This window comes from Grus americana, chromosome 3 (assembly GCF_028858705.1).
Source record: "Grus americana isolate bGruAme1 chromosome 3, bGruAme1.mat, whole genome shotgun sequence".
NCBI lineage: Eukaryota > Metazoa > Chordata > Aves > Gruiformes > Gruidae > Grus > Grus americana.
The window spans coordinates 27,988,496-28,012,439 of NC_072854.1; the positions used below are offsets into that span (position 1 = coordinate 27,988,496).

The 23,944-nt window shown below is 41.8% G+C and overlaps 2 protein-coding genes across 2 annotated transcripts in view; one reads left to right on the forward strand and one right to left on the reverse strand.

Moving 5' to 3' along the window:
• RAB23 (RAB23, member RAS oncogene family) overlaps positions 1–12,798 on the reverse strand; it is a 46,325-nt gene extending 33,527 nt beyond the window's left edge. The window contains exon 1 of the mRNA XM_054822962.1: positions 12,402–12,798. The gene's annotated coding sequence lies outside the window, so the exon portion shown is untranslated. The remainder of the gene's footprint in view (positions 1–12,401) is intronic.
• A 3,598-nt stretch (positions 12,799–16,396) lies between these two features.
• The window catches only part of PRIM2 (DNA primase subunit 2), a 121,135-nt gene continuing 113,587 nt past the window's right edge, over positions 16,397–23,944 (forward strand). Inside the window, exons 1-5 of the mRNA XM_054822955.1 lie at positions 16,397–16,459; positions 16,724–16,894; positions 17,565–17,668; positions 17,979–18,058; positions 23,812–23,932. Coding sequence (XP_054678930.1) covers positions 16,741–16,894; positions 17,565–17,668; positions 17,979–18,058; positions 23,812–23,932 — 459 coding nt within the window. The 5' untranslated portion in view covers positions 16,397–16,459; positions 16,724–16,740. The remainder of the gene's footprint in view (positions 16,460–16,723; positions 16,895–17,564; positions 17,669–17,978; positions 18,059–23,811; positions 23,933–23,944) is intronic.

Below are 23,944 nucleotides of genomic sequence, written 5' to 3' on the forward strand. Positions count from 1 at the left end.
TGGTGTCAGAGCTGGCCCCTGGATCCTTGGTGCACAGACTGCTAAAGCCCTGGTGATGGGGAAAGCTTGCAGCAGGGTACAGAAAGAGAGACAGGGTTCAGTAAACAGGATACACATTATTAAGGTGATGGGAGAGAATGAATTTGGAAAGGGCATAAGATGCCATTCTTCAGGGCATGCACCAGCTAAACAGCAAAGTTAGGAAGAAACTGTCCTTATATATCAGTTCTTCCATGACTGATTCTGTGGAAATTTCCTTTGCAGCATCTGGTACCGATCACTGTCAGAAACAGATTGCATTAAGTAGACGCTTGGGCTGCTCCTGTATTTGCAGCTCCTGCCCTTTTCATAGATGCAAGTATATGTAGTGATAGGACAAGGGGTAATGGTCTTAAGCTGGAGGAGGGCAGATTTAGATTAGATATTAGGAAGAAATTCTTCAGTGTGAGGGTGGTGAGGCACTGGAACAGGTTGCCCAGAGAGGTTGTGGAGGCCCCCTCCCTGGAAGTGTTCAAGGCCAGGTTGGATGGGGCTTTGGGCAACCTGGTCTAGTGGAGGGTGTCCCTGCCCATGGGACCCCTCTTTGAGGTCCCTTCCAACCCAAACCATTCTATGATTCTATGATTCTATGTGTAAAAAGACTTACAACCAACCTATGTTCTGTATTGCCCTGATGTGAGTGAGTAGACAGGTGTAGAGAGTGATGGTAAAAGATGTATCAATGGCTACCGATGTTTTGCACCAAATAGTTCAACATTTCATTTATCAACATTACAGATGGAAACCAACCCACTTTTACTTCATTTGTAGAAGGATATCTATCTGTTCACATTTTTATATCACATTTTTATGTAACTGATGTCCTTGGTGATGGTTGCTATGAAAGAATTTTGGCACTTTACAATGTCCCACTTATGGGGCTAGTGCACAGTGGTCCTCTTGCTTTAGATTTATATTTTCTACTTTAGTAGCTTTAGATTTCTTTCAGTACTGAGGCTCTTTGCCTAGTGATGGGTTATCAGTCACCTTAGCATTAGTAGGAGTAAATTTTTATCTTTGCTATTTATTATGTTGCCTTTCTCTTTAGCGCTTGTCTCTCTTGCATTTAAAAAATATATGAAACTGATTTCTGTCCTAAAGCATCACACAGCTCAAACTTTTTTGGAAGAAAAAAATGTCAAGAGGACATGTTTTTGTCACTTACAAAAGGGATTCAATCATTACATGTTTTCCCTCATATATGAATTTATAATAGTTAAAGCTAATGCTACCTTCAAGGTAGAATAACTATGGTGATGCAAAAATGATGCCTGTGGGAAGCCCACTGACTGGATCGAGTCAACCCTGGCTCTCATCCAGGGAACTCCTTTGTTTCTCAGTAAGAGGGTTTCAGAAGTACCATTTGATCCTCTTCATTTGCATGTGACTTTTCACGTTCCTTTTTGCTTCCCTACAAACAGGAGATACTATTTATTATTTTCAGATTGATATAACAGTAATGAAAGAAATACCTTCATGCAAATCAGGGTAGACTGTTGCTGTGAAGTCTGGAAAATTCCAGGCTAGAATAAGTCTCGCACAACATTGCTGAGTGTGATTAGGTGATGCTAAGGACTAAAAATCCTGTGGACTTTGCTATTTCCTTGAGCACTTCCTTCAGATCAGCAGCCTCTGCACTACTCTGAGGTAGCTGGGATGTCTGGATATCTTGGATGAAACTGCTAAGTAGATGTGGATAGGCATATCAAGGAAATTAAGAGGATAAGCTGTTTTAAAGCCAGGACAAATGGGTATGATCTGGTAACTAGAACTGAAGATTGTTTGAAGGTGGTGTTTTGGGGCAATGACTATGAGTACGCATGGAGGTTCAAGTTGCTAAGGCTCCTAATGTGAACTGAAAGTCCAAGGAGGGTTGGGGTTCAGTTGCAGAAGGAGCCCGAGACTTCAAGCTTACATTGCTGCTCCATCTTTTCTTCTTCCAACTTCATGGCAGGGATCCAGCATGGGAGGCAAGGAGACAGAAAGTGTTTGCCTAGTCATAGCGGCTCCACATACCCTGAAAACCAGTAAGTATATGCAGGAGCTTAACATTTGAAGGCAATACTGAAGATACTGCTATCTGCCTCCCCGTGCTGTGCCTCTCACTCAGTTGCATGGGAACAACAGTTTGTGTGCTCACAATGGAAATTGGACGATGAACTGAACTAGTGTTCAAAAAACACTTTTTTCTTAAAGTCAGATCAGTTTCCTGATCCACTTCATATCATCACACAGGGATAGGAGAAAATGCCTATGTTAGCATCACTGCTGAATTTATCATGAAGTGAAACTATGGTGTGAGAAACTATGTGAGATATGGAATATTCTATAGAACTGAATTCTGGTAGTCATAATTCTTAAGGACCTTACAATAAAATACCTTCTTCTTTAAGACATACAAGAGAACTGAGAAAGCAATATTGTGACAAAAAGTCTTGTTTTTTCCTCATCAGAAACAATGTGCTGTTAAGTTTGCATGATGGCCACCATATCACCTACCAGCATTGTCCCCATTCCATGTGACGTACTGTGGTGAAGACAGGGACTTACTATTTGAGTAGCAAATGTTGTCTACACAGCTGATCTCTGCTGACTGCCTTTGCAGACTGTTGCTAATGCAATTGCAGAAGAATAATTCTCTGTCTGCATTGGCAGCTGGTGATGGTGGTGCATGATTCCTCCTAATAAGAGTAGATTCCAAATAATATAGATAGAAACCAAATAATATAGATAAACATCTCAAAGATGGTAAACGTTAAATGCATTGTCTGAAAATTGGCAACTAAGTAGACGAAAGAGACCCAGATAAATGAATGTGTTCACCACAGACAAAAAAAGCAGAAAATATCTGTCACTTTTGATAGAGCCACTACTTAGCTTATCAGTGTCCAGGCTATGCTCAGCACATGTACGGTCTTCTTCTGGCAGCAAGGAAGAAGAGGACTTACTTAGGAAACAAGAACGGGGAAGAAGGTGAGGTGGTTGTGTGTGAAATGGAGCACAGGGTTGAAGGCATGGTAGGGATGGTGATCCATAAAAAGCCAAGTTGTCTGTCTTCTCTGAATCATAGAACAAGTGCTGTCCTTCTAATGCCATAGAGAGATCAGGAATTAGACCAGGTCCCAGATGCTTCAGGGAGATCATCTTTATTCAATGATCTATTCCCACAGCCTGTGTGGGTCACTCTGCATTCCCAGCTGGAACGAAGCTACTGAGAAATCCAGCTCTCTACACCACAGCAGGCAGTGCTAGCTTTCTAGCTACACAGGGCTGGAATTAGTAGTTTTGAAACATCTGTGTGGAGTAATGGGTATGGAGAGGAATGGATAACATGGCTTGTTATCTTTTCCCTTCTGTTTTTAGTTATTTCAATTCTCAAGTGGATCTAAAATTCCAGAAATAGTGTTATTAATGCCTGTAAGAAATACAAGATACACTATCTTGTCAGGTTTGCTCTCCTGAACTTTTGGTTTACTTACCTACAATTATAATTGCAATGAATAAGCCAAAAACTGAGACGAGAAACTGGGCGACCATGTCACACTTTAATGAGCTGAAACTGGTTTAGACACCATATCACTGACAAAACTTCAGCCCAAATATGTGAGCGTTGCCTCAAAATGTTCTTCCAGCTGACTGCCAAAGGCTTTTTCTGTATTAAATGAGACTCCCATTGTTTGATCGATTTTTTCATAAATTTCAATCCTGACTTTTTTGTGGCTCATGTAAGTACTGCTGTTATCATCCTAGCCTCTGTGTCTGTAGCCCAAAGTTGTCATAACTTGTCTGTACTACTTCGTTTGTTTTAAATGTCTGTTTTCATGAATCTCATATGTAAAAAAAGAAAATTCCTTCATTATGTTTCTAAACTTTCAGGAATTATTAAAATGCAAAGAAATAGAAAAATGTAAATTATTCACAATTAATTTATTCTTTGGTTTTTTTCAGTCTGTAAATGTGTGCAATAAGAAATAGCAATGCTTTGCCTCCCAGGGTCAGGATGTAGGTGTTTTTACAATATTAGTCACAGAACTTATTGCATATCAAACTATTATTGGGGCATTTTGAGATGTTGATGCCACGACATCTTTCAGACATGCTGGTTTATGTGTGTACAATGAATTGCTTCTCCAAGAGCATGGCTCCTACACTCCACTGCAATACCAACAATAAGAAGGAGGAAAGCTAATTTGCTGCCTTTATACAAATATTCTCAGCTAAAAATGTATCCAGCATACATAAAGTCTCTTCCTTTTAAAAAAAACCCAAAGTTTCAGATAGTTGAAGAAATCTGAGTAACTCAGCTCTAGTCAGGCTTGTGTAGCAAGCACAGCTGGACTCCAGACACTGACTCATTCTCCAATTACCACTACCCAGCTTTTTTTCCAAGCGGCTCTCTTCTGCCAATAAATCTTCCAGCTTCCCATGATGTACTGTCAGGCTGAGATCATGTCAATGTAGACATAAAAACTAAATCTATGTCCACACCCATAAGGAGGAAAATAAAGCAAGAAATTTTGAACTAACTAGCACCAATAAAAGCAAAAAACCCCAAACAACTGGGAAACATACAGACAACTTTAGAACTTCCTTGTGTAGATCACAGTGGAAATATTCTGCATCTGTGTTTCCCAGGCCACCCTCTGTAAGTCTTCTGTATTTCTGTTGGAAGCAGGAGAGGAAAGCAATTTGTAGTTAAGAAAGGCTACCCTTAGTTAAAAGCAACAAGACAATAAAATTTGACTTTGTAAGATGTTACAGCCAAACTATAGGGAAAAACCCCCTATGTTTTGGTAAATATAAGAAAATTAAAAGTAGTCTCTACCAGCCCCAGTCTTGCTGTTATAAGTGAATAAATAATTATTGATCTGAAGGACCGTTTGCAATGTCTTGCTGCAAATTTCAGATATGTAATATGTTCCACATTCTTGTGACCACAGCATGTGGGCTTTACTAAGTTTTAGCACAACCAGATCTCCCTTTTACTTCAAGTTTACTCCAGAAAATTTGGATTTGAGTTTAACCGAAAGATCATAAGATCCACTCTTTCCTAAACCAGTTTTCTTAGACCAAATTTAGTTGTACGGATCTATACGGTGGATGAAATTCTATGGCCTGTCATATATAGGCAGTTTAAATATATTTCCTTCTGGCTCTAAAATCTATTAAAGCAAAAAAAGTAAATCATAGAGCATATTCCATTTTTTCTAATTGTATGACCAGTCTCTTTCTGTAGGCCACCAGCAAGCACCTTACAGTCAACCCATCATCAGTAGACCGCAACTTAAAATAGGCAATTGTCACTGATGGAAAATGTTCTGTCAATCAAAAAAACCTCAATTTCTATAAATTGTTCTGTTGAATTTCCAGAGCTATCTCATTTTTAAAGGAGTTTTTACAGATATCCAAACATTCTAGCCATCTGACTTCTTAGTCCTGTGCAGCATGGGAAAGATAATATTCCAAAGTAAAAACGTGGCTGAAAAACCAGCTAGTTTTTCAACAAATTTGTATAAAAACTTGGTTAGTTTTGCAAAATCTCAGCCAGGTATTTTTTTCAGTCTTTTCAAAGCTCAAAAATGTCAAGGAGAATGAGTTTCTGACATCTTCTTTGGCTGCTACTGAAAACTCATCTGTATTCAGGCTATTACACTTGAACTTTGAAGAGTCTGTCACAGCAACCTTAAAAAAAAGTTAATGAGTCCAACTTTAGCTTACTGAGGGAGACAGGAACTTTAGAAGTCAATGCAGGTATTTTTATACCAGGCTCTGAGGAAAATGCTCAATAAGAATCATAGAAGTAAAACACTATGAAGGAGGATAAATGTAATGGGAAGTTATGCTACTATTTTGCCTCCAAAGCCAATAATCTGTAAAAGCAAATGTATTTGTAATTATCTAAAATGTCATTACCTCCCCTCCTCTTTTTATGTGTCACATCACTGAATTTTCAGAAAAGCCTTTTGTCTGATGTGTTCCTTTGAATTTCAGTACTGTCTGGAGACTGCACCAGGAAGGTCCAGCTGTGCCGGCGTTGCCTACTTGGCCTATGCCTACGCTTGGAGGGGCAGAGGGCTGGGAGGTGGGAGCTCTGCTCCTCTTCCCCGGACAGCCTGAATTCCTTGGATGGCAAGGCTGAGATGGAGCCACAATGACAAACAGGGTCTAGATCGCTTTGGCTGTGACTGCTGAACGGGGAGCGCCTGGAGATGCAGAGTAAGCAGGTAAGTAAGTCTGATGCTGGTGAAAAGAAGTGTGGGAAGAAATAGGGCTGGCTATAGGGCTGCGAGGGAGGGAAAGAAGTGAACTATGGTGGCATTATCCATGCCACTGGGCTGGGTTACTACTGGTACTCCAACTACTGAGTTACTGCTACCTACAAGTGAGGGATGCCTAGGCAGGAGACAGAGCAGGGGAAGAAAATACTGAGGGGATAGGGAAAATGAGCATCACAGGTTCCTCGGGCCCAGAAACTGTCAGAGTGAGTGGACTGAGATGTTTTAAGTGAACTGGGATGGCAGATGAGGAGACTGAGGAGGTAGGGATGGCAGCCTAACCAGCATACCTGTGAGGACACCTGGAATTGTCCCTCTCCTTTTGACACTGCCTGCTGTGTAGTCCCTTCCTATAGTTTCGGCTTTCCCAGTGCCCTGTGTAGAATTTGCAGGATGCCATGGGCATACAAAGCAAAAATGAGATGTTCCCAGGCCTGTAAATAAATTAACACTCTTGGCTGTGTTCCCCGAGAGTATCACCTGCTCCCTCCTGCAAGGCAATGAGATCAGTTGGCGTTGGATGAGGAGGTGTAACACAGAGGCTGTGCTGCCTGCTCACGACTTGCCACCAAAATGCTACTGGCAGCTCTGTCACTGCCATAAAACTGCATTTTGGTGTAGAAAATTCTCTGTTCACCTCTGTGCAAGAGGTCCCTGACAGATGATACCGTGGGCTTTTAAACACTAAGCCTCAGTTACTGTCACAGAAGAGCGTATTTCTAATTTTCTGATTTTCTCATTGTCCTTCTCATTCCATTAAATCTTCAACTAGTTGGACTTTCTAATCAAAGCCAAATACAGTTTTTCTTTTATTACTCTTTTATTACTGTTTTATTTTCTTTTATTACTCTTCTGGTATACTTAGCTTTTTCTACTAACAAATATATTATTGTTATGTAGTAGCTATTTGTACACCGTACAGGGTTTTGTTCTGTGTAGTTTCTTGTACTAGCCTCATCTCTCTACTGTGTGAACAGCTTCTAGGGATACATGCAATATTATGCATGTATCATGTATAATGTACATGTACACATGGTTGGTTCTTTCTCTCTTAACCTTAGAGGAGGGAGAATTGTGTGTGAAGTTTAGTGCTTTGTTGCTGCATGCTATTGTTTTATTTTAAAAGCATTTATATTTATTTAAAAATTTATGACAGGAAGGCAAAGAAATGCTTGTACTTGAAGTGAAAGCATGGAAAACTGCCTCCTCAAGCCTCTGTCATCTTTTACCTTGTTAGAAAGATGCTTTATTCCCAAGGAACAGAGTTATTAACCTTAATCTTAGGTAGTCCTTTGGCCATGGAATTGTTTGTCCTCAAGATTAAGAGAAAGACTTTGCATTCAATAGAGAGCCAGAACAGGGAAAAAAGAAAAGACAGAACCTTTTTTTTTTTTTTAATTAACAATGGGCATATGCTTCACTGGGTAAAAAACTGGCAGGACGGCCAGGCCCAAAGAGTTGTGGTGAATGGAGTTAAATCCAGTTGGTGGCCAGTCACAAGTGGTGTTCCCCAGGCCAGTTCTGTTTAATGTCTTTACAATGATCTGGATGAGGGGATCGAGTGAGCCCTCAGTAAGTTTGCAGCCAACACCAAGTTGGGCGGGAGTGTTGATCTGCTTCAGGGTTGGAAGGCTCTACAGAGGGATCTGGACAGGCTGGATCGATAAGCTGAGGCCAATTGTATGAGGTTCAACGAGGTTCAGTGCCAGGTCCTGCACTTGCATCACAACAACCCCATGCAATGCTACAGGCTTGGGGAAGAGCGGCTGGAAAGCTGCCTGGTGGAAAAGGACCTGGGGGTGTTGGTCGACAGCTGGCTGAATATGAACCAGCTGTGTGCCCAGGTGGCCAAGAAGGCCAACAGCATCCTGGCTTGTATCAGGAATAGTGTGGCCAGCAGGACTAGGGAAGTGATCGTCCCCCTGTACTCAGCACCGGTGAGTCCACACCTTGAGTACTGTGTTCAGTTTTGGGCCCCTCAGTACAAGAAGGACATTGAGGTGCTGGAGTGTGTCCAAAGAAGAGCAATGAAGCTGGTGAAGGGTCTGGAGCACAAGTCTTATGAGGAGCAGCTGAGGGAACTGGGGTTGTTTAGCCTGGAGAAAAGGAGGCTGAGGGGAGACCTTATCACTATCTACAACTACCTGAAAGGAGGTTGTAGCCAGGTGGGTGTTGGCCTCTTCTCCCACAAGTAACAAGTGATAGGACAAGAGGAAATGGCCTCAAGTTGTGCCAGGGCAGGTTTAGATTGGATATTAGGAAAAATATCTTCACCAAAAGGGTTGTCAGTCATTGGAACAGGCTGCCCAGGGAAGTGGTTGAATCACCATCCCTGGAGGGATTTAAAAGACATGTAGATGTGGTGCTTAGGGACATGGTTTAGTGGTGGACTTGGCAGTGTTAGGTTAACCGTTGGGCTTGAAGATCTTAAAGGTCTTTTCCAACCTAAACAATTCTATGATTCTAGGAAATATCAAACAAATTTGTTGGAATACAACAAACAGTTCAAACTGAAGCACACGCTGAACCACCCTGTGAGCTCTTTTTGCTATGTGACCCCTCAGCTGTGGACTTTGTAGGAAAAGAAAAAGTGCTGTGTTGCCTTGAGACTTCCAGTCTTCAGAATTGTTGAAAAAATCTCTGAAATAGTAGGTGATTGTAAACTACAGCAGCTCTATCACATGGAAATTTTCTGTTATTCTAAACCAAAACTTGGCTGGCACTCTGAAATGGAGAATTCAGTATTTTTGATGCACAACTGACCATCTCGCTGCAGCTAGACTGTGCTTATTTTTGTTTATTTCCCTGACCTCTAGAATCTGCCTATAGGTGCCCATTTATTGGTAGCTTTCCTCGCAAGGTGAAGGTGGACAAGTGTGCCATGCTGTACTATGCAGTCAAGAGAGGAAGGAATTGAGAGAGTATTCAGGCTGCCAGAGAACAGCAAGAACAAAGAGCAAAGAGAAATGCTGATTTTTACCCACAATGACTGCCACTGTAACTGTTGTCCCTGCCTGACTGATATTTGCTTTATTCTACTTTCAAAGTCTACTTTGCCTAAAGTCTGGTCTAGAAGACCTTGGAAGAACTTTCTCCCACTAGCATGGAATATCAAGTTATTGCAGATATCATCACATTAATCATAAATTGGCAAGGCACTCAACACCTGCACGTGTACTCAACACTCAGTATATAGTTACATATCTGCCATCATTTGTACCCATATTTAACTGTACACAGTTAATTGAGAAGGCAAAACTGCAGGCACTGAGGCGTGCAGTACCATGCAGATAGCCATGGAAGTAATGGGTCCGTAAAAGCTAAATATATACAAAGAGAACACAGTCCCTTTTGAAAGCATTTGGGACACTATATGCTAGGAAGAAAAATGCTGCTGCTTTTTTTTTTGCAAAGCATCAATGCTACCTAAAATATGACAGTAAGGTATACCAGCTGGATTCATTTAGATTCATTGTGATCCACCCTTGCCACTTAACTGTTACCAGATTTGTTATAAAAATGTTAAGTCTTCAATATATCTAATAACCTTGTGTTTTTTGAAAACTATATGTTGTTAATAGCTGCGCAACTGATAAACTTGGTTTCCTAACCAAGTATAAACATAGTAACCTCTTCTAATTAGTGTGGCTATATTATAGGCAATTTTAACAGTGATTTAAAAGTTATTAGGATGAATCTCAGCTTCTGAAATTTGTTATGCAAAGGTACCACGTAGTTTTCAAAACAATAATGTGTGTACCAGATATCTACATATTCACATAAGTGATCTGAAGAAAGATTGCCAAGATAGTGGTGCCAATAGTTGTTCTAGCTCTGAGGTCTGAAAATAAATCAACAGTTTTATCAGCAAGCCCTGAATTTTAAGGAGCGCTACAGTAGGAACTGATGGCCACTCTGCTGGAGGATGGGGTTTTACATTCTGCAGCTACATTCTGCTTCCAGTGAAACCAATGCAGTTTTAGATAAGACTTAATGGGGGGAGGAGCCTTTATTTGAACTTTTCACCGATACTTTTTAATAAACTAGTCGGTATTCCTTCTTTAGCTCAACGTCCACAAAGTCTCAGCCAAAGAAAATGCTAGAACAAGACAAAAGTAACATAAAGACAAAATACTAAGAACTAAGACAAAGTATTGTATTTATTTTCCAGTAGGAAGGTAGCTCAACAATTGGCTAGTATGTTAATAATCTTGATCTCATATGTCTTGCTCAGGCAACTTCTAATTAATTTGGAATTTTGCTTGCATAAGGAATGTAGGAGTTATGTCTAACTCCTTATGCTGGTATAAATTCATAATGGGGAACAGGACCTAGTATTATGTACCAGGGAGACTCTTTTCCCCAAACTTGCAAAAATGCTTAAGTTTCCAGTCCTGTGCATCACTTACATTTGAAAAAGACCACAAAACCCAAAGCCAGAAAACAAAATAAAAAAATCCCCAAAACAAACTTGAGGTAAACAAATGGAAAATAAATCAGCTACCCAGGCACCTAAATTTAGGCAGGCTGGATGTTCTTTTGGAGGCCACGCGGATACCTACCTCTTTCCAAGTATTCCATGGGAAACTATTCCTTTTAAAAGAAGAGCTTAAAAGGTAGGTGCAGGTTCAGTGGCTAGATTAGGCAGACCACATCCCACCCTGGTGTTCATTTTGGGGGTTTTCACTTGTAATGGTGAAAGTGCTCTGGGTAAGTCTAACACAGATTTATGAGCAATGGGAAGGCAGCTGGCCACTTACGTTTACGTTGGAATTTTGCAGACTGTTTTACACAGCGACTGGGTATTTGAAAACTCAGTGTGTGTCAGTACTGAGCAGGACATTTTTTCATGATCAAGTCATGGGCTTAATACGGGAAATCTGCTTGGCCAAGTCTGTATTATTCAATAGCCCTAAATAAACACCAAAAAGGCTGAAGAAAATCCTTAAACTGCAGTAGGTATCTTTTAATAGAGGTGGAATAATATTTTGGAATTTTCAGACAGTAAGAGATTCTGCTTGTAAAAATATTTTAAGCCTTCTTTGCATTATTCTGAATCCTGACAATTATTTTTTTTATATGATTAAAAGAAAAAAAGTCCTAGATACATAGCTCTGTCTAGTTTTTATGTTGGATAGCAATACTTTTGAGGTTAAAGAAATTTTTCAGTTACCTACAGATTATTTGATAAGAAAAGATCCTATTCTTTACCTGCTATACAGGTAGAAAGTTGATTAATCACAAGAGAGTATTAGAAATGCAGCAAATTTTAAATGTTATATGTAACAAATGCATTTTTTTTCTTGTAAAGTAGTTTAGTGGTAATCATTTCTGAGAAAAGAAAACGTCAGTATCGATACAGATAGACTGAAAAACTGTGTGTTTCAGAAGCTCACAATTTAAATATGGTAAAGATAGACATTAGACTAGGAAAAAGAAGGAGATCCTTGTGCAGCAGAATACATTAAGTCTACAAATTAATTCTACTTTCTTAGTCCTGATGCTCGATAGTTCGAACCTTCCCCGTCTGTCTGTTTGGAGCAGTGGCTGAGCTCAAGCTGTATTTGCGCTGCTCATCCAGGATGTTTGTGTTAACTGGGTGGTTGCTGCTGCTCCCTGCACAGAAGAGGCTGAGTTCTGCTTTTCTTTCTCCTCGTAGAAATTTGAATCTCTCTCTCTTTCCTTTACCCAGGCTCTAATTTTTCAAATTTGCAAGTACTTCTTATCTTTGATGCTTCAACCCGTCTCTCTAACATTGATCGAATGCTCAAAAGTTATCAGCGAAACATTAACAAGAGAAAAAAAGAAACAGGTCAAAAAACTCCCCAAGCCCCAGCATGGCAGGCAAAATTATTTAAAGCACATGGAACATCTTATAATGGAGTACAAGAGTGGCATCCTTTTGGAGAAGCCTAGCACAGGGACAGGGCAGATTCTTCCTTGGTACATAACCTGAAAAATGATGCTAAGGGATTGAAAATATGATACATAACAGAACAAGGATCCAGTGAGCATATTTGCTACAGCAGCATGAACATACTGAAGAAGATGCATGTAGTGAGAGGCAGAGGTGGATGATAGACCTACCTGTCAGGATAAATTCAAGAAGATTGTGAAGATGTATCCAGATTTCCTCCAAATGTATACTACAGTCTTCGACAGGGGACTTGCGGAATAAATCCAGGATCCAAAAGCCCTGGACGAGTGGTGCCAGAAAGAATGTCACTCCCCACTTAAACAAATTAACACTGAGAGACCAAGAGTGTGTTCTGACTAAAATAGCCCCCTGAACCTCTCTTCACTGCATGATTCACGCTTTACTCACTTTGGAGCCTGCAGGAATTTAAAGGCTAGCTGAGAACATTTACCCTGCTATTTATAGTAAGTACAGAGGTATCTGTGCATCATGGTCAGAAAAAAAGTCTTGGTGTAACCTGGATGGCAAATATTTAAAGAAATAATAAAAAGCATGGAGCAGAGAACTGCGAAACAGACATGAAAAGATAAGTTGGGCTAGCAATGACACAAATACATTACAAGAAAAGTGCAAACTTGTCAAGACATCCAAAGAAGCCAGATCAGTAAAGGAACTCAGTTAAATGATGGAAAAATCTATAAATAAATATTTCGAATAAACAAAAGTTAAAAAATAAAACCAAGAATAATATTTTAAGAGGTGAAAACATCAAGAAAGCAAGTTATGAAGGCAATAGATATAAAGACTGAGTTACATGGGAATTCAATCAGGCTGATGATACATGCAGTAAATGAGATTGTAAGTAAATTAACAATAAGAGCTGAAAGGGAGCTGGAAGCAGAGAAGGGACATTTTGCGCTAATCCCTGCCATCCATAGAGATCCAAACAGCCCAGACATGATGGATGAATGGACAGCTTAAAAGACAGACTAGATATTGGCATCACCATGTCTACCCTCCTATTAGCAGTGGTAATCATGCAAGTAGAGAAGAAATGGGCTCTGACAGATTAGCATGGGGCACTCTGCTAGTTAGTGTAACAAAAGTGGGAGTAGAAACTGTGCGATGATATATATTTAATGCAAATAAGGAATTGTTTTTTGTTAATTAGGTGGCAGAACAGGTTGGAGTATGATGGAATGGACTGTGTTTGGATGGGATGATGGGGACAGTTTGACAGCTGACCATATGGATGTTGTTGTAAAACATTTGTGAGGTGGGCTGTTGCAACATCAATGATTGTGTTAAAATACCTAAAAAATCAGTCCCTGTTGGTAATGTTACTGTGGAATTGTTGAAAATGTACATTAAAAAAATAACCAAAATACTATTGAAACTGTCTGTAGGTTTCAATAAATACATCAGTAAGAAAGTTTGGGTTATGAGATTGTTTGAATTGTGGTTTTGGAGTTTTTCAGTAAGATGATATCTTGTCACTTCTTTGTCTGTTTTCTTTTCCCAAGAAAAGGATTTTTGTGTGAAAGGGCTGACAAACCCCTTGTAAGGTTTTGCATCGTAAGATTTATTTAGGTCTAGTAATATAGATGTTAAATTTTGCTTCTTAAAATCTGCTGAAGTAATCATAGGACTTTTTGCAAAAATGTTAGTGGTAATGGTTAATTGAAATAAAAAAAAGAAAGAGGTTAGGTCTTGACATAATATTTCAGACAATTCAGGGATCATTACTCAGCATTAAAGGAACAGAAACTAGTAGTGAAACAAAAAAAAAAAAAGGCAAACGTAGACATAATTGCTGACCTGTAAAAAATTAGCAGGACACAGTTCTATAGGAGAAATGGCGATGGACAGCAAACTGCATACTCTGGTTTCTAAAAGCGTGGTACCGCTTATGTGCCAAACCCTAAACATTAATTGAAATGAGATGAAAATGAAAAGCATTCCTGGTTTCTGCAGAGTGCTCTGCAGCATTGTCACACTTCTCCTGCTCCGGTCCAGGCCGGGTGCAGCACGCAAAGCGAGTGTGTGAACTGTTACCTTACTCCTTGACCTGCCCTGGATGGTGCACTGCCAGCCTCAGGAAGATTTCTTGGATATTAACATGCTGGTCAGCCAAAGGCAAAAACTCTGCCTTCTTGTAGCTACTAGGTGGATTTTGGCAGATTCACTCCTACTCCTGAGCAACTTGTGTAGCAGCTAGGTGGAGAAGGGAAGAAACTGCAGGGATGAGCACCTGCTATGCAAAAAAAAAAAAAAAAAAAAAAGTTGCTTTGGATTAAAGTTGCTTTGTATGTATATAAAGATATAAAGGTGCTTTGGGTTAAATATATTTTTAAAAATACAAATATATAGCGATACAATCCCAAGCACAACTACAGGCTGGGCAGAGCATGGATTGAGAACAGCCCTGAGGAGAAGGACTTGGGGGTGTTGGTTGATGAGAAGCTCAACGTGAGCCGGCAATGCGCACTTGCAGCCCAGAAAGCCAACCGTGTTCTGGGCCGCATCAAAAGCAGCGTGACCAGCAGGTCAAAGGAGGTGATTCTATACCCCTCTACTCTGCTCTTGTGAGATCCCACCTGGAGTACTGCGTCCAGCTCTGGGGGCCTCAGTACAGGAAAGACATGGAGCTGTTGGAGAGAGTCCAGAAGAGGGCCACGAAGCTGATCAGAGGGCTGGAGCACCTCTCCTATGAGGACAGATTGAAAGAGTTGGGCTTGTTCAGCCTGGAGAAGAGAAGGCTCCGGGGAGACCTTCCATTACCTGAAGGGGGCCTACAAGAAATCTGGAGAGGGACTGTTTACAAGGGCATGTAGTCATAGGACGAGGGGTAGTGGCCTTAAGCTGAAAGAGGGTAGATTCAGATTAGATATTCGGAAGAAATTCTTTACTGTGAGGGTGGTGAGGCACTGGAACAGGATGCCCGGAGAAGCCGAGCTGGTCTATTGGAAGGTGTCCTTGCCCATGGCAGGGAGGTTGGAACTAGATAATCTTTGAGGTCCCTTCCAACCCAAACCATTCTATGACTCTATGATTCTATGAATGTTTTTATCCTGGAAATCTGCAGAGCAGCCCTGGAGATTGAAACTTGATTTTCTATCCTGTTAAACTGTACAAATGGTCCCTTGACAGAGGTTTGTCCCACACCAAAGAGCACACCTCATGGTTTGAGAATTAGTATGGACATAGGACTATTCTCCATAGGCAATTTGGATGTGGCCACCTTGTTTCGAAAGGTAACTGGAGTGGGTTATCCTACCTCAGTTGAGCTCAGCACCATATTTAACCTGCTGGTACAGAGGTAAGCTGTGGTTTTAGGCCAGCTTCCAGTGGCAGCATTTGCTAAAGCTGCAGTCTGATGACTCGGCAATGTTTTAGGTGAACACGCGACTGGTATGTGTCCTGGTCCATGATTGCTTTGCTGTTCTTAAGAACGACTTGCCAGCCTAAGCTACTGATTTTCCTCACTTTGTGGGTATAAACTATACGTCAATTTTGTTTTTCCATCCCTTTACACTCTGAATTTGTTGCAAGAACATCAACCAACTTCTCTGGTTGGGGAAAATTAGCAAGTAAGTGGCATTTTGAGGCAGGGACACAAAATGGAACAGCAGTTCTCTGCCTGTTTTACCACAACGTGGGACTTGATACAGTCAATTTTTTTACTGATTCGTGAAGCACAACTGTTGTCTTTGCCAAGTTTACAACTTAATGTAATTTCTCCAGAATATACAATTTCCCAATTGTCTCTAATGCTTTGTTATCCTGCTACCCTACCAAAAGGGGGGAAAAAAAGGAAGAGTATTTGTTTCATTCAGTGGCAAGTATTTTTAAACATCTGCAGTCATGAAAATGATGAACTGACATAAAGTTAGTTACAGCGTTATCACACGCTGTCACAAAAACCAGACAAAATGACCCATTTCATCAGTTTAGGTATCGGGGTACAATGGGTCAGGCACCATAGAGCTCCCGCTGGGGCTAGAGAGGCCGCTGCAACCTGCCCGCAGGTAGCCGGAGCCGCCATGTTGGCTGCGGGCACCTTTCACTGGGATTCTGCACGCTTCGCTGTCGCCAGCCAATTGCTGCGCAGAAGGCGTGGCCCGGGTAGGCGGGGCTGAGCGTGAGACGCAGTGGAGAGGCGAGGCGGAAGTGGGTGGGGTTCGCTGTGCGCGGGAAGCTGAGGCGCTTGGCCGGGGCGCAGTAGCAGGTTGGGGGGCTTCTGCGTTTTCGCGGTGGGCGGGGGTGGTTGCCATGGGAGCCAGGGGTTGGGCTCTCCGGGAGGGGGCCGGAGGCAGCCCCAGGGCGGCTCGGTGGCGGGCGGGCCCTGTCCGCTCCGAGGGCCGGCGGCGGCCTTCCCTCTCCTTCCCCAACTTTCCCCCCTTTCCTCTCCCTCCTGCTCCCACCCCCCCTCCTCCCCCCCGTTCCCCCCGGTACTGCCTCCCTCGGGGTTGAGCGCCCACGTCGCCCCCAGGCCCGCCGGCGGGGAAGATGCAGTTCAGCGGCCGAGGGAGGCTGAAGCACGGGCACCTGGCTGGGGACCGGCGGGATCTGTACCCTCACAGCCTGCAGTTCTACCTGGAGCCCCCGACGGAAAATATCTCGCTGGTGGAGTTTGAGAGCTTTGCCGTCGACCGCCTGAAGCGTGAGTAGCGTCCCCGGCCGTCCCGCCCCTGGAAGCTTTTGATTCTTCCTGTCATGGCTGTATGTGTTTTTGGCGGGCTTAGATGCTCTCTGCCTCTTATTAATGTGAACTGGCTGCCTGCTTATGCTGAAATGAGCCCCCTTTAAAGGAAAACGTGTTGCTTTAGGTATTTCGGAGAGCTGTGACTGATTTCACAACGAGTATTTGGTGGATAGCAGTCAGGACTCTATAGTTTTGGTTTACACGGGTGTTTTTTATGAGCATGTTTCACTTGGTGGTGTGACCTACCTGATGTCTGTCAGGACAGTGACTCAGATCGTTGAGGCTGGGAGCACAGCTTCCCCTGAACTCCTGAAAACCAGTGAATCCAAGGTTTCCATCACTGCAGTGCTTAGGGACCGATCCATTTCTCCTTTTCCATGCTGACTGTGTGGATCTCAGAGCTGGGTGAGCTCTTTAGGACTTGTGGGCTACAGGGTAAGGTGGACCACATCCTCCACCATTCTTACCCCTTTCTTCTCCATACCACTAAAAGCAATTCTTGTGGCCTTACTCCAATTTGTGCATTTCCCAAGATATGACACAGGGACAACATACTGAAAAGAAATCTAACATGGACTTTGTGGTATTTTTGTGTTTGTTTGTTTTTTGTTTTGTTTTTCCCCCACAGTGCTCAAAGTAGTTGAAAACCTTGGTGTGAGCTATACGAGAGGTAGTGAATCGTACAAAACTAAGCTGGGGGCTGAGCTCCGGAGACTTAAGTTTCCCTACAAAGTAAGTAAAAATAAAAAAGGAAACTCTCTTGCACTTTATTTTCTTTACACCATTCAAGAACTTGGAAAAAAATGTACAGGTGATGAAATACTATTCCTAAAACTTAAATCCTGTCATTTTGTCAGAGATGTAGTTTTGCTTTGAGAGTATAGGTTTCTTTCTTTAGGACAACCTGCTTCTTTAATAGTCTTGCATTTATTGTCTTAAAGATGAGTATTAATACACTGTTGAACAGCAATGATAAATTAATTGTGGATTTTTAATCTGGGACAGATTATTTCTCTGAAATAATAAATAATGTGTTCTGTAGGCTCTGGCTGAGGATGACTATGAGGCAAGAAGAAAAGACCATATCTCTCATTTCATACTACGCCTCGCTTACTGTCAGTCGTAAGTACTTTTTTGATTATGCTGTAGTCATATTATTAATTTTAAATGTACACAGATACTACATTGCTTTTTTATAGATATTACAGATATTTTAGAGTTGTGTGGCTACTAAATAGACAGGGTGTCAAACAGAGGTTTTTTTTTTTTTGTAGGAACCTGATTTCAACTGTGATGAAAAGGGACATTTGGGATCAAAATTAATATCTAGATTTTGTAATTGTTAAAAAAAAGATAAACTTTTGGGTTTTATGCACAGAACATTGATTTGAGTCTCTTCGTTTTGACATCTTTTTTAAGATTAAAGAACACCAATATTAAGTGTTTGTCAGGCATTCTCAGTGATTGATAACTGTTGCATATGCTTAAGCTGTTGATTACTGCCCAAAGACCTGACGATGTAAATAAGCTTTATATTATTGTCTAAAGAGAGAGCCTTGTTTCTGGCATACTAAAAATACCATCTGAGTTTGAGGTTTCCTCTACTGACTCTGCTTTTCTTCCAAATTCGTTGCCATGGATGGTTGCACTGCACTTTTTTTGCCACATGAAATCTCAGGCACAAAGTTGGTCTCATCAAGTGCATTCCTTTTGTTTCAGCTGTAGTTATTGGATAAAATTATAGAGCACTCTATGTCTGTTAGCAGCTTTGTTATGCGTCAGTGTGAACTGCTGACTCCTTGCCATTGCAGTCCTTTTTTAGGATTAAAAGTAGCAAATATGAAGTGTGTACTGTTTTGAATTGTTGATTCAGTTGCACTGTAAGTTGTGATATAGCTTGTTTAAATTAGATGAGTGTGATAGTATACATATTGTGATACTGTGATAGCTGACATGACTGAAGTGCTGCTGTGGATAGATACAGATTCATAAACAAAAATAGACTGGGAAGGTGAGTAGGAGGGATTGTGTTCTAGGCTAGGATTTGGTGCTGAAATGGATGGGGGCTTTGCTTTGGAATGGGTGATGAGAAAGTTGAGAGTTTTGGGACAAGTGTTGGAGAACAGATCAAGATAGCGAACAACATGGTAGGTGCCTGCTGCAGACCATCTGATCAGAACAGGAAGTGGCAGAGGCCTCAAAAGCCTCCAGATGGAGGAAACCTCACCACGACAGGCCCTGGGTGACTTTAACCACCCTGAAATCTTCTGGATTATTCACATCCCACTATGTTGCCCTTTCAAAAGACAGCTGGGCTGTGCTGAAGACAGTCTGTTGATGTATGTGATGAATGAGCCAGCTAGATCTGTGATGTGTGTACAGTGAGGAACAGGTTGTGGATGTGAAAGTCAACAGCAGCCTTCGCTGCAGTGACTCTGATAGTGTCGTTTAAAATCCTGAAAGAAGGGAGCTTGCTGAATAACAGAATTACAACTGAAGTTCCTACTACCCTTCTCTATTCTATATGCATTATTTGTGATTATGAATAAGAAATACAAGACTGATTTCTTTCTAGTGCTTATGTTTGCTATATGTATTTTTATGAATTTCCTTAGTCATACTGGTCCTACTGATTTTTACAAGAAAATGTCTTGCTTTATCTGTATTGTATCCTTAAGTAGCCTGGGACTAAAAAGCCCCTGAAAACTTAATGTTTCTTATTATGCACCTTGTGGCATTTTGAATAGTCAGTTTAGTTTCCATTATCTTCTCTTGTAAAACTTTAAGCATTTAGTTATTTAGGTGGGACCATTGCTTTTCTGTGGGTGATGAGACACCTTGAGGGTGTTGGTAGAGACACAGTTGAAGAAAGTTCTGCTGTTCTGGAAAGTAGAAGTGTGTGGTGGCAAGAATCTGATCTGCACTTCAAGAAGAGTCTCTTTTTGGTTGGCCGGTGGCTTCAGGGAAAATGAGTTTGAGCCAGATTCACAGAAGGCAATACAAGCCACGTAGCAAAAGCCTGAAGGTTAGGTATCTGGTTCAGGAGTGGAATTCACTAAGCTTTGTCCACTGTGCTGAGAAGGGAGGAAGGCATATGTGCGTCACTGTGGCCAGCATGCTGAGTGAAAGGCTGCCTCAGTCAGAAATAACCAGGCAGGGACTTGGCTAAACATGTGCCTTTGTCAGTGATGTGCTATCTCTCCCCTCCTGCCAACATCTCTGTAATGGCTCTGGAATCTCCTGGAAATAATGATAGATGCAGGTAATGGGACTGCTTTCTTTTTCTGTGCAAGCTATCTTTTTAAAAGAAGGTCCTTGGTTTTAGTATGAGAGCTTATTTGACTGCAGTGCTTGCTCACAAAATAAATGGGAGACATGTTTTCAACCCTGTGTTTCAGGGAAGTATCTTAAGAATTAGACTATAGGCAGGGCAGAGGCGGACAGCTTGTTGAAGGTGAACCACCATGCAGAAATGAATACAAGCTATTTTGGGCCACAGAATCAGGAGGAAAGAGTCTGGTTTTGTAGTCTCGGGGGGAAAGAGCCCTTCTTAGGGAGGAGGGGCCTCGGATGTGGCTCCAGGGCACTCTTTTTAAACTACTTGCAAATGTATTTTTGTGTTCATGTTTATATACAGGTATATTGATGTACTATTTCAATAAAGCAGCTTGATAGTCAGTTTGTACTTTGGTGGGTTTTTTTCTTTGCAGAAGTGGACTTAGGGACTACTTATAAAATGGAAAATAGCATCTTAAGCACTGTGAGGTGACCCTGTACGCAGCATTCTTCATCCTCTCTTATAAAGCAGCTATTTCAGGGATGAGATATTTTTATGCTCTAAAACTGGCACGTTCCCCAAAAGATAAAATTGGGAGGCAAATAGAATACCGTTCTCTAAGTTTTTATCGTACTAGGTCAGAAAAATAAGCTTGGCACAAATCATTAGTTTAATTGATGGAAGCTATTAAGGTAGGAGTGTTTGAAAAAGCATACTTAAGTAGACATAAGTGCAAACTCGCTTGAATTCAGTTCCCTGTGGCCTGCCAGGCAGTTGTTTATAGGCTTGTTTTCCTGTGACACCGTCTTTTTAAGTTTCTAGTTGGCCAACAGTGCCACCCAGGGGTACAAGTTTACATCAGTTTTTTTTTTTTTCTAGTTTGCATCAGTCCTCACTTATAAATTGGATAGGTTTTGGGTTGTTTTTTGCATGGTCTGAAGTGGCCAGCTCCACCATTCTTGTCAGTTAAATTTGTAATGTAGTCATCATCTCTTGACTGTCCTTTTTCTGTCTTCTGAAATCCAAGATGTTAAAGCTCTTTCCCACATAAAGTTGCTAAGATATGGTATGCACAGTCTGGAGTGAACAGTGTCATCCATACCCTTCTTTCACACCTCTTGTAATATCACCTATATCTGTAAGGACCGGATGTAAAATAATCTTGATTTGTTCACTTTCATGGTAAACACAGCTAAAGAGAATTTTATTTACATGTTGCCCATCGTATTGGGTTTGCATGGCAAGGTTTTGATAGCGGGGGCGGGGAGCTACAGGGGTGGCTTCTGTGAGAAGCTGCTAGAAGCTTCCCCTGTGTCTGACAGAGCCAATGCCAGCCAGCTCCAAGACGGGCCTGCCGCTGGCCAAGGCCAAACCAATCAGCGCCTCTGTGATAACATATTTAAGAAGGAAAAAAACAAGTTAGAGGGAGCTTTTGCAGCCAGAGAGAGAGGAGTGAGAAGATGTAAGAAACTCTGCAGACACCAAGGTCAGTGCAGAAGGAGGGGGAGGAGGTGCTCCAGGTGCCAGAGCAGAGATCCCCCTGCAGCCCGTGGTGAAGACCATGGTGAAGCAGGCTGTCCCCCTGCAGCCCCTGGAGGAAGGATGAGGGGGTGTAGAGATTCCACCTGCAGCCTGTGGAGGACCCCACGCCGGAGCAGGTGGAAGCACCTGAAGGAGGCTGTGGCCCATGGGAAGCCCACGCTGGAGCAAGCTCCTGGCTGGACCGGTGGACCCGTGAAGAGGGGAGCCCACGCCAGGGCAGGTTTGCTGGCAGGGCTTGTGACCCCGTGGGGGACCCCACGCTGGAGCAGTCTGCTCCTGAAGGACTGTAGCCCATGGGAGAGACCCAGGCTGGAGCAGTTCGTGAAGGACTGTCTCCCGTGGGAGGGACCCACATTGGAGAAGTTCGTGAAGGAGTGTCTCCCGTGAGAGGGACTCCATGCTGGAGCAGGGGAACGATGAGAGGAGTCCTCCCCCTGAGGATAAAGAAGCGGTAGAAACAACGTGTGATGAACGGACTGTAACCCTATTCCCCATCCCCCTGTGCTGCTCGGGGGGGTGGGGGGTGGAGGTTGAAGCCGGGAGTGAAGTTGAGCCTGGGAAGATGGGAGGGGTGGGGGGAGGTTTTTCAAGATTTGGTTTTATTTCTCATTCCTCTACTCTGTTTCGCTTGTTAATAAATTAGATGAATTTCCTCTCTAAGTTCAGTCTGTTTTCCTCGTGACGACAATTAGTGAGTGATCTCTCCCTGTCCTTATCTCGACCCACAAGCGTTTTGTACTTTTTCTCCCCTGTCTAGTGAATGAGGGCAGTGAGAGAGCGGCTCTGGTGGGCACCTGGCCCCCAGCCAGGGTCAACCCACCACAGCCATGACCATGCATTTCTGCTTCTGTGTGTTGCATGTTTCTCCACTTTATCAGATCAGCTGTGAGGAATCTTGAAAGTCACAGGAGCATAATCTTCACTTTACTTACTTAAGATGGAAGAAGTAAATCTTGCCTCTGCTCTGACAGTGAAACTCTCTCTTCTATTCAGAGAACTTTCAAACATACTTCTGTGCTTTTTTTGTTTTCTGGCTTAGGAAAACAAATGCAGTATAAAGCTGATGAATTAGGAAAAGAGTAAAATTGCCACATCCTAAGGTTTTGTTACTAAGATGAACACAGAAGAACTGCAGAAGATCAGTCATAAAAGCATTAACTTTCACTTTAAGTTGCATAGGTTATTAATACATCCCAAGCACTGAAATTGTACCCAGGGTTATACTTTACAAAGCACCTTAATGGAGCCTTTCCATCTGGAATTCTAATTACTTTTCTCAAAGCTGTATTTCAAGCAGAGGTTTTGTCCAGAAAAACACAAACAACTCCATTTTTCTTTTACGCTGTCTACTGACTCCTGTCCCTGTGTTCTTACTCATTCTCCTACTTGTTCAGTTGCTAAACCCCTTTCGCTGTTTTGTCAAGTGTTAGATGTTCTATTTGTGTTCCTCACTCAAGTTAATTGTCGTTGCCTGCTTCCAGGGTATTTTTCCCTAGGATAGAGCACTGTTGTTACAGTATCTGAGGTATGTGTGTGTGCCTTCAGCTGGAGGATACCCCAAAAATGAGAATTAAAAGAAGTAGGCTTCATAATGTATTTGCCTTATCAGATTAACTATGATGTTAATTGTACAATGAAGAAATATTGTGCCATGTTGAAGAAAAAAAACCCCTGTCCTATAAATACCAAAGGAGAATGTTATCTGCAGTTGGTTATTCTTATCTAAAACAAGTAAGAAATGTTGAGTACCATTTAAGAGACTAACAACTTTGATACCTACAGAGCAATTTTTAGTGTTGAGATGGACTACCTCTGTTCTTCCAAAACATCCGCAGTCATGTTTGTGTATTTTCTCTTCAAAAGTCTTTACTGATTGAGTGCTCCTTCCTGAAGGTTTCCTACCTTCTCTTCCAAGCTTTTCAGTTTGTGGGTCCCATGCCAAAGTCAGCACTACATTTACTGCTATGTTAACTAGGTTTGACATCTAGTTTGTAAAGAAAGAGATAATGTGTAATCAGAAAAAATATTATTTTTTTTAATTACTATTTCTTTGCAGTGAGGACCTCAGGCGTTGGTTTCTTCAACAAGAAATGGATCTCTTGCGGTATCGCTTTCATGAACTGACTGAAGCTTTAAGGCAGAAATTCTTGGAACATATTAACCTATCTTTTGAAGCTGTAAGTATGTTA